This window comes from Staurois parvus, unplaced genomic scaffold (genome assembly GCF_062004578.1).
Source record: "Staurois parvus isolate SC_StPar_1 unplaced genomic scaffold, SC_StPar_1.0 ptg000155l, whole genome shotgun sequence".
Classification (NCBI taxonomy): domain Eukaryota; kingdom Metazoa; phylum Chordata; class Amphibia; order Anura; family Ranidae; genus Staurois; species Staurois parvus.
The window spans coordinates 12,763,367-12,782,367 of NW_028317951.1; the positions used below are offsets into that span (position 1 = coordinate 12,763,367).

Genomic DNA, 19,001 nt, shown 5'->3' on the forward strand with positions numbered 1-19,001 from the left:
ATCGTAGCTTCAGACCTATAGACTATATTTATTAATCATCTTTAGGTTACCATGTCCCGAATACACACATTGTTTAAACTGGTGTTAGGTCATCCATAAAAATAAGAGAAAGGTTGGATTGCCACCCTTGCATAAACTCAAATGCTCAGTTCAGTCAATCTTTTGTGTTCGTGGCTATGGACAGGAAAAGCTGTGTGGGCTGTGGAGCTGACTTGTCTTGTTGAGGAACAATATCAATCAGAGAATGCTTGCCAACATGGCTGTTCTATATCCTCTGAGAAAATCCAGGAGTAGGTGTCTTTGGGTACTAACAGACAATAGATGATCACCATGACTTCACAACCACTTCCAGTGAGCCATAAAAATTAGCTTACAGTTATGGAACAAGACACTGAATCAGATAAGAGTGTCTAATGAAGGGGCAAGGACCCAAAACATATAAGTGGAGCTTGTTTACTCCAGGATGCCAGCATGGTCCTCAGTAAGTTTTTGCATCTGCATGTAGAGACCTGACATCCGATTAGCTTTGAGTTACTTATATTCTGATCAAGTCACTTCTTTGTAAGTGCAATTTTTATTGATTAAAAGTGTTTTATCTGATGTGCTCTGTTTTGTTTTAACTACAATCTAGTTATTTTGCCTTTGGAGATATATATATATATATATATATATATATATATATATATATACACACATACACAGTTGTGTTCAAAATAATAGCAGTCAGACATCACTAACCTGATCAATCACTGTTTTTGGTAGAAATGATATTTCTACATAGCAAATAATTTACTAGCAGGTGTAGTAGAGTAATAGAAATCCAACAGACCCAACAGTCATGACATGCATGCTGCTGATTCTGTGTAATTGAATTACTAATTGAAAGGGGCATGTTCAAAATAATAGCAGTGTGGAGTTCTATTAGTGAGGTCATTCATTCTTTGAAAAACAGGTGGCAATTATTGCCCTTATTTAAGGAAGGAAGGCAGCAAATGTTGTACATGCTGGTTACAGTGCATTTCTCTCTGAAATTCTGAGGAAAATGGGTCATTCCAGACATTGTTCAGAACAGCGTACCTTGATTAAAAGGTTGATTGGAGAAGGGAAAACATATAAAGAAGTACAGAAAATGATAGGCTGCTCAGCTAAAATGATCGCAAATGCTTTAAAATGGCAACCAAAACCTGAAAGACGTGGAAGAAAGTGAAAAAGTACCATTCGAATGGATAAAAGAATAGCCAAAATGGCAAGGGCTCAGCCAACAATCAGCTCCAGGAAGATCAAAGAAGGTCTAAAGTTACCTGTGAGTACTGTTACAATTAGAAGACACCTATGTGAAGCCAAGCTATCTGCAAGAAGCCCCCGCAAAGTCCCACTGTTGAAAAAAAGACATGCTGAAGAGGTTACAATTTGCCAAAGAGCACACTGACTGGCCTAAAGAGAAATGGCGCAACATTTTGTGGACTATTGAAAGTAAGATTGTTCTTTTTGGGTTTAGTGGCCGGAGACAGTTTGTCAGACGACCCCCAAACACTGAATTCAAGCCACAGTACACAGTGAAGACAGTGAAGCATGGTTGCGCAAGCATCATATGGGGATGTGTCTCATACTACGGTGTTGGGCCTATTTATCACATACCAGGGATCAGGAAATGCCCTTGAAATGGGTGTCCCAACAAGACAACGACCCCAAGCACACCAGTAAACGTGCAACATCTTGGTTCCAGACCAACAAGATTGACGTTATAGAGTGGCCAGCCCAATCCCTTGATCTTAATCCAATAGAAAACTTGTGGGGTGATATCAAAAATGCAGTTTCTGAGGCAAAACCAAGAAACCAAGTGATTCAAAGGAAAGCAAAATCTTCAAACATTTTTCAGTTTATATAGTGAATGTTTGAGTTTGTAAAGAAGAATACAAACACTGCTATTTTTTTGAACAGTCTAATATTCACTTTTCTTCAATTTTTTTGAGGAACAACACACATTTGATATATTTTTCTTCATGTTTTGATTTGGAATAAAATGTGTAGTGTTCCCAATGCATTTGTGTGTATGGAAATAAAAGCTATTAGAAGGATTTTGAGCTTTATTCACTCACTTTTTTCAACACACTGCTATTATTTTGAGAGAGAGAGAGAGAGAGAGAGAGAGAGAGAGCACGCGCGCGCGAGAGACTTCAAGGATGAGAAGAGAGCGTAGGCACCAGTGAGGCATGTTGCATTTGAAGATTATATTTTCTTTGTGGACACAGCCTGCAGGTGTCCAAACATCTTTACATTTACTTCCCTGCTAGAGGCAACTCAACCAATTTGACTTTAAAGAGTTCTTTTGTAGTACAGAGAAATTAAAAAAATGCATCTTTGTATTTGTTTCAAGTAGACTAAACTGTAACCCTAATGAAAACATATCTGTAAACATCAATACAAATCAGTGGTGTTGATTCTAGGCAAGCTTTCAGTAGCTCTGCATGGCTTCATGATACATTTTCTTACGCTAATCAATGAGAAAGTGAACAGTACTTCATTAGTGGCCTCCATACATTTTAACTCACAGTTACTGCACTAACTACACTTATGGGATGGTGACAAAGCTCATCTGTTTTGCAAATTATTCAATTTACAGCAAAGCTTTTTATTAGCATTGTATGGCCATATGAATAGGTTGGCTTATATCCAACATGTCATCATGGCTTCTACTTAAGGTATCACCATATATCACACTTACGTCTTGCCGCTCTCTGCTTACAGACTGCTGATCTATAGCTCGTTCCTCGTTTGCATTCTTAGCAGTATTTTCTGCTTCTTCAGCTTCATCTTGATGATTCTCTCTTTCATATGCTGCAATGCAATGCTATGACATTAGATATATATTATATGACAACAATAATGCAGGTCTTGAAGGTTATGATTCATGTTTTACAGCATTAGGATTTCGCTGGTTTGGCTTGGTTCGGTGACTTTCCTCAGGCAAGCAATAAAAATTCAGAGAAGCGTAGTGAATTTCTGTCAGTGTTGGGAAGCCACAGGGGTACTTGTTATGTGCCTAGCTGATGACTGTGGTAAATAAATGAGTGATGAGTAAACAAGTGAAAACTGGTGTGTTTAAATATAGATAGCGGATTTATTTTTTGTTCAACTCTAGCCAAAATCTGGGGAAGGGTCACAGCCCCTGTCAGATATTTATTGCTCTCTGTGTCAATACAGATGATATATCCCTTCACTTCCAGTCAGGAAAGGACATCTTTTTTTAAACTTTGCAGGTGGGTTAAATCTTCTATCCACTCCCCTTCCTTGTCTGGTGTCACAAAAACAGGAAGGGGAAAATCTTTCCAATGCAGTTGCTTGCAGACAAAAATAAAAATTTGACAAAAATGTTAACCATTTCCCAATTCACCCAAAAACTGTTTCCTCTGGAGGCTTTACATTCAGTTAGGATATCCTGTGCATTTGACTGACAACCCTAAAGCATGTTATACAGTTTAATATCACATGAAAAAGTAGGTACACCCCATGGAAATTGTTGAATAAAATCACAAGCAAGAGACATTGGGACTTTGACATGAATTTAAACAAGGTAGTGAGAGGGCAAAAAAACATTTAAAGAGCCCCCTGGTTAGGCTGCTCACAACAGACAAGGCTACACTCCAGTGGGTACCCTAGCAGGTCACCAGAAAACGTGTATATATGGAAAAAGCGTCAGACCGAATGATAAAAGAGTCCAAATTAATTTACTGATATTGTGTTAAAAGACAGCCAACATGTTTTGGGGGGGTCAAAGGAACTCCCCCTTCATCAGAGCTTCAGTTAAAAATAAGAGCCTTGAATAGACTCAAAGTAAAGGCTTTTGAATCTAGTAAAGGCCTGTTTGAATCAGTGCAGGGAAGCGGATTGCTGGATTAGGATTTCTGGCCAACAGTATATACATCAGCAGTTAAAAAAAAAAAAAAAAAAAAAAAAGATTCTGGCTCTGATGCTCCTTCCATATATGTATGTTGTTTTCTGGTGACCCAGATATCTGTCGATCTAGGTTAAAATACAAGTTCTACCTGCATACTTCCCAAGGATGTTTTAGTTATTGACCGCTAGTTTGGAACACCTATTTTCATGGAATTGAAGTGGTGACAAATGTAGGGGTGTACTTATTTTTTTCCACATGACAAACCTTCATTTTAGCTAATTTAGATTATAAGAATAAATATGTGTCAATTTATGTGTTATTGGTTCAAGTATATCACCTTTATCTGTAGGCACCATTTGGATGAGGATCTAATATTTGCCTGTTCAAATTGTCAACAATTTTCATGGGTGTACTTAACTTTTCACATGGCTGTATATCACAAAAGATACAGCATATAGCTAAACATATGCTATACAGACTAAGTGTTACAGATGTGTCATCCTTTGTTTTATTTCTGTAAGAATATGCCATTATCTAGGCAAATATAATTCATGTGTATTCAAGAGAGTACTGCAAACAGCATGCTTGCTATGAATAATGAGTACTGAAAACTGTCCCCAGAATGCCTTGCACATTGCCTACTGATAGACAAAAGTGGCTCGAAATGATCTAATTCAGCTCAGGGCCATAATCCATGGATTGGGATTTTTTTTTACAAAAGAAGGGCAAAATTAACAGATAACATTTCTAATGAAAGTTTGTAGAGACGGTGAATATACAAAATTGAAGGCAGATGCACAATATTTCTACCAGGACGATACTTAGATTATTGGATGCTAAATACAAAATACACATTTGACTGGCCTTTGATAAATGTAAAAGCCTTTAATCAATCTCTTTGGCACTGTGTAGTGTAGAAAGAGATAAGTTATAGCCTCAGAAATCAGAAACAGTTGAAAATAAGAACACTAACCAATCATCTCAATGTCTTTCACCCAGCTTCAGCCATTAGTTTGACTGCTCAGGACACATGAGCATACTCATTTAGACTGGAGAGGGGGAGAAACAGCAGGTGTTAACTGGCAATGGCTTATAGGATTGAATGGAGATTGGGTAAGGTTTTCCAACCTGTCAGATTGCTATTTTTCCCCTGACAGTCACGATAAATCACTGATCAGAATCTAATATCTATGGGACTTTAACAAATCTGGTAGGGCAATTGTAATAACACATAGGGAGTTTTACAAACATAATGCAACGTATGTCAGAAACTACTGAGGAAATTTGAAAATGATCATATACAGTATTTATTTGAGGTACTTATATAGTGCTGTTAATTTATACAGCGTTTTACATATATATTGTACAATCACATCAGTCCCTGACTGCTTACAATCTAAGGTCCCTAACTCACATCATACACACACATACTAGGGCCAATTTATACAGGAGCCAATTTACCTACCAGCATGTCTTTGGAGTGTGGGAGGAAATTGGAATACCCAGAGGAAACCCACACAGGAAATGGTAGATCATGCAAACTCCAGTTAGGCAGTGACATGGTTGGGATTCGAATCAACGACCCTAGTGCTCCTAGGTAGAAGTGCTAACCACTTAGCAATTGTGCTGCTCATATAATTAAAGGATGTGTAGAATGAACAGGACACATAACTCATTAAGATGATCTCTATATGTTTTAGTTTCTTATTATTTCACCATAGAAAAGGCTTTTGATTGACAGCTGTGCAGGTCAAAAAACTCAGTCATTGCAAAACACTTTCTAACCTTTTTTTATTTTCCCGAAATCTTTCTAAGGGCATAAACAACCTAGACTACAATAAAGCACAGCAGGTCTGCCGTTAACATCCATCTAAGTGAAAGGGTAACACCCCATGAGGATCCAAAGGAAGCATTATCGGACAGTCATTAAGTTACTGTTATATATTACCTTGTTTAAGTCCATTCATTTTAGTCCTTTAGGGCCATTTCATTCGCCCCACACAAGGGTCGTAGTCTGTTAGCAAAGTATTTCAATGGGGCCATAGATGGATTCATACAAGCAACATGCACAAGATCAATTTATTTCAGTTACTGCCTTTGCTGAATGTATGCTATTAAAGGAAAGAAGATCTTTTTTTCTGAGGTTCTGTTGTGCTACGCTGTGAGGATTAAATAGAGACGGTCCTCTCCGCACTGCAGCAATGTTATAATTGTAATCAGATAACACAACCAAATGTTTCATGTGCAGTAATTTAAAAAAATGCTCAAAAACACAAGGAACAGTTTATACAACCAGCTGTCTGTGCTTGCCAATGACTGATCTGTAGGCTTACTAAATGTCAATAATTTCAGGTATACTAGCTAAAAAATGAGTAGTCATGAACAAAAATAGTGTACACTACTTTATATTTAAAATACTACTAATTTACATTAAAGATACAATCTTTAAATTTCAAATTAATTCTGTATGCATTAATTGTACAGGCTAATCTAATACACTAACCCTAGAAAGGAAGGAAATGTTTTACTGCTTATAAATGCTTTGCTCACTTGAAAAAAACTTTTCCTTGAAATAGATTCTGTAGGGTTTATTTACTAGAGGGGTAGCATAGCACTGAGCAAGGTGAAGTTGTGTTTCCTGCAGTCATCTAATTAAATGCAAAAAAATCAAGAAGTCAAAAGAAGAATTTTGACTTGTAAATTCCATATCTTGAAGTACAGGACACAGGCAAAGTATTTATAGACCATGGGTTACAGGCTCATACCTTCAGGCAATTGAACACTGGCAAGCTTTCGAGGACACATCTGCTGGGTGTCTCTCTTATTACCCTACCCCACTCCATAAGTCCTCAGTTTTGTAGCAAGCAATGCAGAGTAACCAAAGAATGGAATAGAGTGTGGTCTGTGTTTTCAGATATAGAATTTACAGGCAAGTAAAATAGTACTGGATACAGGCAAAGTATTCACACACCCTGGGAAGTCCCCAAGCAATAAATGCGAAAGATGTGCAACAACTAGGCAAACGGAACTGTGCCAATAGGCCCAACAACAAAAAAGGGTCAACAGACCCAACTTCAGAGTGTTACTGCAAAGACTTTGTGGCTGAAAGCTTCATCCACAGAGGACTGGACATCCAACTCGTAAAATGTTATAAAAGGTATGAACAGATGACCTGGTGATCTTACAAAGCTGGGTTACGGAGGCCTGGTACCGAAAAGCCAAGGAAGCTCCCACCGATCTGGTAGATTGAGTGCATAAGAGTGCAGGATATGTGTCCTATAGAGTGCAAGAATGCATTTGTTCATGAACAAGGAATGACTTTAAAGATTTTGCAGGTCTCTTTGTTTCAAAGGGGCATGGTGACACAGAAGAAGCAATCTGAAAAATGTCAAGGCTTTTACAGACAGTGAGCTTTGCTACACTGGAAAGCATGTTGCAGAAAGCTCCCTCCTCAATTATATGGCAGTTTGTGGAACAAAAATCTTCTGCAGCCAAAAATATCTCTATGTCCTATTCATTCTCTTCTGTGTCTGCCTAAGTAGGCATGTCAGGATCCAACTCAGATACAGACATGGGAGTAGAGGAAAAGGCCTGGTGTTTCGGTATTAAAGCCAGATTTTATTTCAGGAATTGTGACATAGATGCAGAGAATTCAGATTTCGCCAGGTAGGCCCGCTTGTCGCATGCCTGAAACAAAGCTAATGTTAGAATTGATTTCTGCTTTGGTGCAAGAAGTGCATCGTGCGAGTACTGCATGGGTTTTTGACTGACCAAAGGTTTGCAATGGCTCCCTTTCACACAGTGTCTGCCATAGCAGTGGGTGAGGATATTACCCTGTTGGGTACTCAGGCAGTAGGATCCAAAATATATGGTAAGCATGCTCAACAGGAGAAAGCACCAACCAGGATGTAGACCATCCTGTAACTAATCCTCATGGTGCCCGGACAGGAGGAAGCGCCTGCGTATCTTGTAAAGGTGGAAGTGAGGGTAAAGTGTGCAACCAGTAGTGTGATGCAATATCTGGTCATCCATCTGAGACTAAGCTCTGAGTGGATGAATTTTAGTGTCAAGTTTGAAAAGTTTACACTGTAATGTGAATACATTCCAAACATAGCCTCCGCTTTTACAGTAACAGAAATATGCAGGGTGACACTGTTTTACCTGTCCATGATGCTGGTCTGTACAGTGAAAGAAATAAGCATTTGATCCCTGCTGATTTTGAATGTTTTCCCACTCAGAAAGAAATGATCAGTCTAAAAATCGAATGGTAGGTGTATTGGGCCAAGGCAACAAAGGAGTGGCTCAAGAAGAAGCACATTAAGGTCCTGGAGTAGCCTAGCCTGTCTCCAGCCCTTAATCCGATTGAAAATCTGTGAAGGAAGCTGAAAGTTCAAGTTGCCAAATGTCAGCCACCAAACCTTAATGACTTGGAGAGGATCTGCCAAGAGGAGAGGGCCAAAATCCCTCCTGACATGTGTGCAAACCTGGTGGCCAACTACAGGAAACATCTGACCTCTGAGATTGCCAACAAGGGATTTGCCACCAAGTACTAAGTCATGTTTTGTGAAGGGGATCAAATACTTATTTCCCTCATGAACATTAAAATCAGTGCATAATGTGTTAGACATGTATTTCTTTTGAATTTTTTGTTGCTATTCTGTCTCTCAGTGTTACAATACACCTACCATTCAATTTTTAGACTGATCATTTCTTTGTGAGTGGGCAAACATTCAAAATCAGCAGGGGATCAAATACTTATTTCCTTCACTGTATACAAAGTCCAGGCTTCACCCATCACAGTGGACATACCCCTGAAGGGTACTTCAGGAACTGGGTTCCACAGGAATGGGCCATGGCCCTGTATAGTGACCTGCGGCTGACTACATACATGAATTAAAAAAAAGATGTGCGCAATTATAAAAAACAAACAAACAAAATATCCGAGCTGCTGTAATAACACTTATAAGTGATCCCACAATCAAAATAAACCAATCTAATCTAAAAAACAGTGTTGCACTAGCTCATAAACACAATATTCATGTACATATAAACATTACAAAAATATACAATAAAAGTCCTTATTATTATTATTATTATTGTGCTTGATTAAATGTGTTTGATATAGAATGTGCTCCAAAAAAACTTCAGTGCTCCACCGTAAAATCTGTGCACCTCCACCTATGGGTAAGGATGGCCGCTCACCTCATATCATGGACCTATAAACTAATATGTCAACCAAGCAAAAAGATTCCACCAAAAAGGCTCCAGATGGCAGCAAAGAGCTCATACAGGCACCTCCATTGATGACACTATAAAAACAAATCTCTTCCCAGCCTAAACTCCACATGTAAGGAAGAAAAGGACAGATCCCATAGTGTAATACCGTTTTTATTTCTTAAAAACATTTAGGGAATAACACTCACGTTGTTCAGATAAGTCACAAGCATACAGAACTTGCGGTCTGATCATGTGACTGGGAATGACGTCACTAAGCTCCGCCCCACACGTTACACCAACCACGTGGCTTCGTCAGGGGTAGTTGGTGGAACGCGTGGGGCGGAGCTTAGTGAGGTCATTCCCGGTCACATGATCGGACCAGAAGTCACACCCATGTGAAAGGTGTGTGGGTAAACGGCTCTGAATGCTTAATGTGTGTGTGTTTAGGGCCGCTGACTTAGGATCTTTGTCCTGTTAGACTTGAATAGGCTATATTCTATGTAATATACTGACCTGTGTAAATGAGGCCTTACAATGAAATGCATATTGGTACTCGGAAGTTTGTGGTGCATACTGTTAAACTTCTATGCTTTAGACAAGAGAGCGCAACAGTCCTAGTGTAATAAGCCTTTAATAAAGAAAGATTAAAAAAAACACATAGACACTCACAATTGAAAATCTTGACCCATTCATGTCTTAAGTAGCAAGTCTGAAAGGAATCCCTTATTCCTGAGGGGTGTGCGCCACACTCGCACGCATTAGGCTCTGCCGTCTGTCCGTGACCCAGATGGATGATATGCAGGAGCGGCTTGTAACACCTTGGGGTGGCTGCTCTTCTAGTTGTTAAGCCACAGGTAGGGGCATAAAGCGCATGCATGGCCCAGCAATGGATGACATAGTTATACCACACCTAGCAGTGACACCAAAGGCCCCAAGCTGTTACAAGCCTTTCCTGGATATCAACCATCTGGGTTGGAGGCTGGAGAGACAGCAGAGCCGACAGCAGGAGTGTGTGGCACATACCCCACAGGACTGAAGGAAGCCTTGAGAACTTGCTATTTAAAACATGCATAGGTCAAGATTTTAAATTGTGAGCGCAAGTGTTTTTTTTTTTCTAACTTTCTTTATTAAAGGCTTATTACACTAGGGCTGGTGCACTCTTGTCTTGTTTATGTTTTCACAGTCACTGGGTTTCCCCACAGGTGTGGAGAGCTGCATGACCCTGACAAGCCTATTTTCAAAGGATATTGTGATTGGAACCGAACTTTAGACTCACCCTGGCAGGTTCACGTGAGACTTTCATTAGCGCAACAGCTGGTTCTATTCATTTGTTATAAACCTCTACATTGACTTATGAATTCTGCAATGCTTCATGCCAGTACATTAGAATATTTGTAATTGAAAAAATTATGACAACCTAATGCAGAAATGCAAGGTCAATACAGATGCAAGTATACAACTGTGATGCACAATTGGGAGTCTTATAACCCCTGTCAGGTGTTTTTTGCCATCTGTGTCCCATTATGGAGATTTCCCTTTACATTCTGTCCCATAGCCAAAACAGAAAGAGAGAGTAAATCCCTCCAAAGTGAGGAAATCCTGGGGTGTCGCCAGGGTCATCAGATCTGATGTCCCAATTGGACCATATAGTAATAAAAGAAGGTGGCCTGGTCTGATGAAACATGTTTTCTTTTACATCATGTAGATGGCGTGTAATCACTTACTTGGGGAAGAGATGGCACCAGGATGCAGTAAAGGGAAGTAGGCAAGCCAGCGCAAGCAGTGTGATGCTTTGAGCAATGTTCTGCATGGAAACTTTGGCCCTGCCATTCATGTGGATGTTGCCTGATATGTGCGACCTACCTAAACATTGTTGCTAAGTACACCGTCACAGAAGCAATATTCCTTGATTTCCTCTTTGGGCAGGATAAGGTGACCTGCCACATTGCAAAAATGGTTTAAGCATGATTTGAGGAACACAACGATGAGTTTGAGGTCTTTATTGTGCTGGAAACAAGTCCAATCCATGGAGGCCCCACCTCGCAACTTCAGAGGTCTACTGGAGTCCATGCCTCGATGGGTCAGGACTGTTTTGGTGGTAAAAGGGGGATCTACTCGATATTAGATGGGTGGTCATAATTTTATGGCTGACTGATATACACTGGAGGCAGTAAAAGGGTTAAAGTTATTAAAAAAAGGATTATAAAGCAACTGCTGGTTTAATGAGTCCTTTTCTAGACAACTTGCAGTTTCCATGCTAGATATATGCAGGTCACTGAAAGGACTCACAGAAAACAACTGTTTTACATATGCATCTTTGAAGCAGAACTGCAAATTTACGGTCCCTTTAAATACTTTGTTTGGGTCAAGCAGGCCCAAACAAACTACTTCATGCAGGTGCACTTGATGGGCGTGCTGTATGTAGTCTATGTACAATATGCAGCGCTGTGTTCCAGCAGTGGGATGAGGACTTCCTGTCTCACTCCCACAACAAAATAAGAGTTGGGTTGAGCACTCACAAGAAGCTTTGTATTCTAGGAATGAATACAAAGTTTCCTATGATTGACTGAAGTGGAGTTTGTGACGTCATCTGCCTGCTTCTGTGCTAATCACAGGAAGCTCTGTATTCATTCAAATTAAAAAAATGCGGTAGCAGCATATGTCCTCCCCTTCCAATGTCTTTGCAGCATAAGGGAGTGCAGTTGGGGGAGCATTAAAAATACATGACAGAGCCGGATGTTCTTACCAACCCCCCCAAAAATAAGTGTAAATGAGGCCTAAAAGGAATCATCTCACTGTGCTTATATAATCATCATCATTAACATGAAGATGATCACACAGTACAGACTGATGATGATGATGATCACAGGTGCTGTGGCTGTATCATTCACATGGCTGCAGACAGTGTTTGCACCACATACTATTACTACTCCTGTCAGGAGTAGTAATACTATAGCAAACACTGCAGTCTGTGTCTCAAGCTAGTACTGTACACGTTAGAGACTTACCAGAAAAAAGTATGCCTCAATCTCCCTTGCCAGACAATACTGCTGCCACCTCCTGACAGCTCTAAATAAGCTCTTGGACATACCTTCCACACCTACTGAGGGAGTGAGGCAAATATATCACTCTGCCAGGACTAGTGGCTATGAGCTGCAGCGAACTATGAATCGTTGAGTTGGCAAATGCATCAGATGGCTTCCTCTGCCAAAAATCAAAAAGAAGATCCATGTCTGCGACCTACAGCTTCCTATGCCCCTGTGATTTGAGGAAGTGATAGGGCCCAAGGAAATGCTACTGACTTGAGTTTACTCTATGTGGGCTGTGTGTGTCAGGGCACAATGGGTCCCTCTTTCCTTGGGGTCCATATGCCCTGCACACATGGATGGTACACCACTGGTTCTCATGTTGCAAGCAGTGCAAAGATCATTAGGCTGAAATAAAATTGGATGACTTACAGTAGTTTTGTAAAAACAGGTACATGTTATTGCTTGGGAGTTGGTATCGCCATTGCATGGGTTACATCAACGTTATATATCAGGCCATATCAAGTATGACAGGCTATGTTTGAAAAAAAAAAAACATACCTCCCCCTTCTTCTTGAAAATGTTCTTCTTCTCCTTGAACAATATCATGATCTACGTTATCATATTGTGCATGCTCCCTAAAAGGACAAACATATATTTTCTAGTCAGAGTTTTGTAAGAAGAATACCTGGTCACTCTGAGCCTATACTGAGAATCTATTAAGATTGTATAAGTGACTTACCTTTCCCTGCCTTGAAGCAATGTATAGCTGCTGCTATGCACTTACATTTGCACTCATAATATACAGTGAGGAACAGAAGTATTTGAACACCCTGCGATTTTGCATGTTCTCCCACTTAGAAATCATGGAGGGGTCTGAAATTCACATTGTAGGTGCATTCCCACTCGGAAAGACAGAATTTAAAAAACAAATTCAGGAAATCACATTGTATGATTTTTAAAGAATTTATTTGTCTTGCACTGCTGAACATAAGTATTTGAACACCTGAGAAAATCAGGGTTAATATTTGGTACAGAAGCCTTTGTTTGCAATTACAGAGGTCAAATGTTTCTTGTAGTTCTTGACCAGGTTTGCACACACTGCAACAGGGATTTTGGCCCACTCCTCCACACAGATCTCCTCTAGATCTGTCAGGTTTGGGGGCTGTCGCTGAGCAACATGGAGTTTCAGCTCCCTCCAAAGATGTTCTATTGGATTTAGGTCTGGAGACTGGCTAGGCCACTCCAGAACCTTGATATGCTTCTTATGGAGCCACTCCTTGTTTATCCTGGCTGTGTGCTTTGGGTCGTTGTCATGTTGGAAGACCCAGCCACGACCCATCTTCAATGCTCTGACTGGGGGAAGGAAGTTGTTGCTCAAAATCTCACAATAAATGGCCCCATTCATCCTCTTCTTAATACAGAGCAGTCGTCCTGTGCCCTTTGCAGAAAAGCAACCCCAAAGCATGATGTTACCACCCCCATGCTTCACAGTAGGGATGGTGTTCTTGGGATACAACGTATCCTTTTTCCTCCAAACACGACGAGTGAAGTTTAGACCAAAAAGTTCTACTTTGGTCTCATCTGATCACATGACTTTCTCCCATGCCTCCTCTGGATCATCCAGATGGTCATTGGCAAACTTCAGACGGGCCTGGACATGTGATGACTTGAGCAGGGGAACCTTCCGTGCAATGTATGATTTGAAACCATGATGGCGTAGTGTTCTACTGACAGTGACCTTTGAAACTGTGGTCCCAGCTCTCTTCATGTCATTGACCACCTCCTCCCTTGTATTTCTATGCTGATTCCTCACCTTTCTTATCATCAGTGATACCCCACGAGGTGAGATCTTGCATGGAGCCCCAGTCCGAGGGAGACTGACAGTCGTCTTTAGCCTCTTCCCTTTTCTAACAATTGCTCCAACAGTTGATCTATTTTCACCAAGCTGCTTGGCAATTGCCCCGTAGCCCTTTCCAGCCTTGTGGAGGTCCACAATTTTGTCTCTGGTGTCTTTTGACTTTGGTCTTGCCCATAGTAGTAGATGGCGTCTGACTGACTGTGGGGTGGAAAGGTATCTTTAAAGAGCTCAGACAGGTGCTACTAAGTTAGATTAATGAGTGGAGTAGAGGTGGCCTTTTTAAAGGCACAGTAACAGGTCTTTGAGAGCCAGAATTCTTGCCGTTTCTTAGGTGTTCAAATGCTTATGTTCAGCAGTGCAAGACAAATAAATTCTTTAAAAATCATACAACGTGCATTCCTCAGAGTGGGAATGCACCTACAATGTGAATTTCAGACCCCTCCATGATTTCTAAGTGGGAGAACTTGCAAAATCGCAGGGTGTTCAAATACTTCTGTTCCTCACTGTAAATATTCCAATGTCAACCATAAAACTGTACCTTCACATGCAAGATTATATATCAGATTTTTATCATTTTATTTACCCTAATGCTAAAACTGTCATGCCTCTGTTTACTGTAACTTACTATCGAACATGGCATAGTGAGCGTGGAAAAAAGTGACATGCGGTATATATGTTGCAATAATCTCAAGTGCCCCAATACACTAGACTCATTTATTTTCCCCAGGTCCTATCATCCAGCTGTGCCTTCCTGCCACATAACAAAACCATAATAAAAACTGTTATAGGTTACAAGTAGATAAACTGTAAATACAAAGAAATAAATTATATAAACTTACATTATAAATACAGGATAACTACAGTTCTACTAAATATTCACAAAATCCTCAATACCTTTCTGAAATCTCTTTCAGCTTGTTTTGCCTCTCCACATCCAAGTCATTATTATGCATTTTCTGCTGTTGCAGGTGCAGTAGGTCCTGATGCTCTTTCAGATATCTGGACTGCTCTTCTTGTTGGGCTGCTAACTTTTGCTGCTCTATTCGCTCCTCATAGGCAGACTTAAATCTGACTTCAGGTTTTATGGTTTTATCCCTCTGTCAAAAAAAAATATGGAAAATATAGCACATAAAAAGTACTGCATATGCAGTGTTAACTTACAAAACAAGAAATCTACGATTACAACCAACTCACAGAGCACATCTACCACCGTCTGTCACTGGATAGCATTAGGTATTCTAGCCTTCTCCCACTGCACAAGGCAATGTAATATCTAAACTGAAGAGCAGCCACCTTAGTACTCATTGCATGGGAAACGGGGATTTTACTGTATTGGAGACCTCGTGCAGTTGCCAATTGGGAGCAAGTTACTTACTGGTTTAGGTGGACCTAAATACTATAAAAAAAAGTAGATAGTTTACTAATGTGCATAATGTACATAGCGATCCATAACAAGCAATCATTGCCATAGGACTGTTACTTTCCGTTACTAGGCATTTTTGTGGCCACACATGGGCTGACACTACTGCTCATGCTCTGGACAGGAAACAAGTAATCAGTGATCATGATGACCAGCTGTAGGTCCAATAACCACTAAAATATGGTCAGATGGGGCACACAAATCCATCACTTCTTTTCTCATTTAAAGAATTAATAATCTAACTCTTACCTATCAGATTTTTAAGATACTGACTTCTTAAGCTACACGAGTCAATACAATTTCAAATAGAGATATCTTTCAAAAGAATTCAAATTAATAAAGAGGTTGTATAAACATGTACTACTACAAAGCAGCCAATACAAAACTGGCCAATACTGTTTTTCACCTTTTCATGTTCTTGCAACATGTTAGTCTCTTCCTCTCTTTCTTCTTCTTCATTTGCTGCTGCTCTGTGCTCATCTTCAGATTGCCTATGCTGCTCCTGCTCCTCCTGAACTTGATCCTGCTCTTCCACCAATCTTTCTGGCTTCCCTACTTGTTCCATCTCTTCCTCTTCTAGCTCTTTTTTATGTTCTTCTTCTACCTCCACAGGATGCTCAGTAGCAGGTCCAGTTTCCTGAGGTAGACCAGTGTCATCCTGTGCCTTATGAAGTTCAGGTCTTTGTGTGTCCTTGTGTTCAGCCTCTTCATTAACATCCTTGCTATGTGTGATTACACTTTCATGCTGTTGTTGGGTCTGGATATTTGTCTGAAAATACAAAACCATCACACACATTTATTTTGAAAAATATACAACCATATCCGTACAATTAAGACACTTATAAACCAAGTTAATATACTTTTTTGACCATTTCTGATCCAACACAAATCCAAAAGCTTATTCAAATATGCATCTGTTTCTTTGGGGAACAGGATCTGAATTAGCTGATGTTATAAGTCAGAGCCTCCATCTTCTACTTTTTGTTTACAGTGGACAGCAGTGATCAGCTCAGCAATTATTGCACATGCATGTCTACACTGACGGAGGTCCACATTTGGAATGATTTAAAAAAGCTCCTAAATTTGTGGTTGTTCATAAAGAGCACAACTACAGTTGCAAGAAAATGTTTGTGAACCCCTTAAAATTAAAATATGTTAAGGCTGATAACATACAAACAATTCAAATTTATTGTGTCTTTATTGAACACATTCATTAAACATGCACAGTACTGGAAAAAAAGGTAAGTGAATCATTCAGAGTTAAAAGCTGGCTGAACCAACTTTGGCAGCAATGACTTGAAGCAAGCACCTTCAGTAGCTCCGATTCAGACCTGCACAACATTCAGGAGGAATTTTTGACCATTTATCTTTACAAAACTGCTTCAGCTCAGACACATTTTCAGGCGTGAATGGCTCTCTTGAAGTCATTCCACAGCATCTCTATGGGGTTAAGGTCTGGGCTCGAACTGGGCCACTCCAAAAGGTGCATTTTATTTATCTGAAACAATCTATGGTGGATTTACTTTGATGCTTGGGGTCTTTGTCCTGCTGCGTCACCCAACCTCTATTAAGCTTCTGCTGGCAGACAGCCATTATTCTGTAGAATATTTTGGTAAACTTGGGAAAAAAATGTGGATGGGGAAATACCCCCACTGAAGTATTGTATTTTGACAGCAGGGAAACTTTAAAATATGTTGTACCCACAAGACTATGGTTGGTTTTAGAACACATTTTTTTTAGTGTAGTAAAATAGAATCCAAAGAATCTTTTTGTGATGGGCACCGAGAGGAAGGTCTTCCAATAAGTTTAGCAAGCACAGTAGATATTGGAGAAGGATAGCAGTTTGTTAGCTGATGCAACCACCTTATCTTGAAGCAATAATAATTCCACAGTCAAAGTCACTTTTAATACATGATTTTTTAAATAGTTATATGTTTTGTTTCTTTTTTTGGGGGGGGAGGGGGGGGTTGTTTTGTATTTTTTTACTTTTAGTCTTAGTACTTTGTCTCAAGCATGTTTTAATCCACTTACTGTTGACTGACTTACTAACTCTTCTGAAAGTCTATTCCAATCATTAACTACGCTTTTAGTAAAATAGTACTTTCTAAGATTGGTTTTGAACTTTCCTGATAGTTTGAGGTCATGACCCATGTTCTTGATCTTAGCATCTGAGCTTCATATTGAAAATACTGCCCTTCTAAACTTTATTCTCCCCTTGATGAATTTAAAAGTTTCAATCATGTCTTTTCTTTCCATTCTTTCCTCAAGACTGTACATTTTAGGTTACTGAAGTCTCTCCTGATATGTTTTATCCCTCAGACTCTCTCTCTCTCTGGACTTGTTCTATCTTATCAAAATCGTTTTGTAAGTGAGGTCTCCCAAACTAGACATAATATTCCATAGATCTATATATAGGGGAATCAGAGCCTCTTTTCTCCTGCTGGTAACCCCCCAGTGAGGCATCCTAGGATTCTATTCGCATTTTCCTCTTCCTGGTCCCATTGTTTGCTCATTTTCCAATCATCTGAAATAAGTACCCCCAAATCTTTTTCCTCTGTAGTGCTGGCCAACACTGTACCCCCAAAAGTGCACTCTGGCAGGGGATTCTTTTTCCCCAGGTGCACTATTTTACATTTAGAAACATTGAACTTCAGTTTCCACTGCTTTGACCAATCTTCTAACAATGCCAAAGCACAACTTACCTGTGTGAGTTTACTATGTACTGCAGATTCCTGTACTGCTAAATGTCGTTGTAGGGAGGAGACTGATGGTACCACTCTATGGATTGTGGTTTGAGTGCTTTTTTCTAACTGTCGAAGGCTTGAAACTTTATTTAAAGCATTTTTAAGTTGCATAAATTCTTCCACTTGGTTCTGCAAGACACACAAGACCAAGGGGACAAATGCTTAACATTGTTAACAGCATGCATCCCAGAGTGGAGTTAATCAGCGTTCTAACAGCATTTGCACATCCAAGTATGGCTGACCCCCATTCATCAGTCTGGGTATCAGCACAAGGAAGAAAGTGCTAATTAGAAGAATTAAAACATTTCCTGAAACATTGCAAATGTAAATGAATGATAGATCCATCCTACCCACAGATTAACATTATACTTCCAGGCAAAGTACCAAAGGAACAACTGTCAAAGGGATGTCTTGGTTCAGGATTTATAGGAAATAAATTAAAGTCATGTAATCCTGAGGCCTGATGCAAGGAAGGTTAAATCTTCTTCAAATCTTGGCAGACTGCAAATTGACATATAGTCAGGAGGCGACAACAGTTGTTTTTCAGCATTCAGGACATGGCTGAGCAGTAGGTCATGAAGAAAAAAAATAATGACAAATGCCTCTGAAGCAACTATTCGGAAATAGAAAAGCAACATAAATCCCTTTAACATTTTCTTCCACTTGGTAGGAAAGAGTTGCTAAGCAAAAGAATGCAAACATGATAAAATTAGTTTACAAGAGATAACAGCTTTGCAAAATTATAATTATAGTCTGACACAATGATGTAAAGCCATTCAGGTAATATTTACTGTTGTACTTTTATTACGCATAGGTTTGCGTCTCTGTATCTGAC

At 39.7% G+C, this 19,001-nt stretch overlaps 1 protein-coding gene across 4 annotated transcripts in view; it reads right to left on the bottom strand.

Annotated features, from left to right (window-relative positions):
• GOLIM4 (golgi integral membrane protein 4) overlaps positions 1-19,001 on the bottom strand; it is a 158,033-nt gene that overhangs the window by 25,852 nt on the left and 113,180 nt on the right. For 3 of the 4 annotated variants that reach the window (XM_089675467.1, XM_089675468.1, XM_089675466.1), the window contains 5 exons: positions 18,125-18,295; positions 15,829-16,191; positions 14,897-15,099; positions 12,703-12,779; positions 2,726-2,838 (listed from right to left, as the gene is read on the bottom strand). In XM_089675467.1, the coding sequence (XP_089531593.1) occupies positions 2,726-2,838; positions 12,703-12,779; positions 14,897-15,099; positions 15,829-16,191; positions 18,125-18,295 (927 nt within the window). The remainder of the gene's footprint in view (positions 1-2,725; positions 2,839-12,702; positions 12,780-14,896; positions 15,100-15,828; positions 16,192-18,124; positions 18,296-19,001) is intronic. The other variant, XM_089675469.1, reaches the window with a different exon arrangement.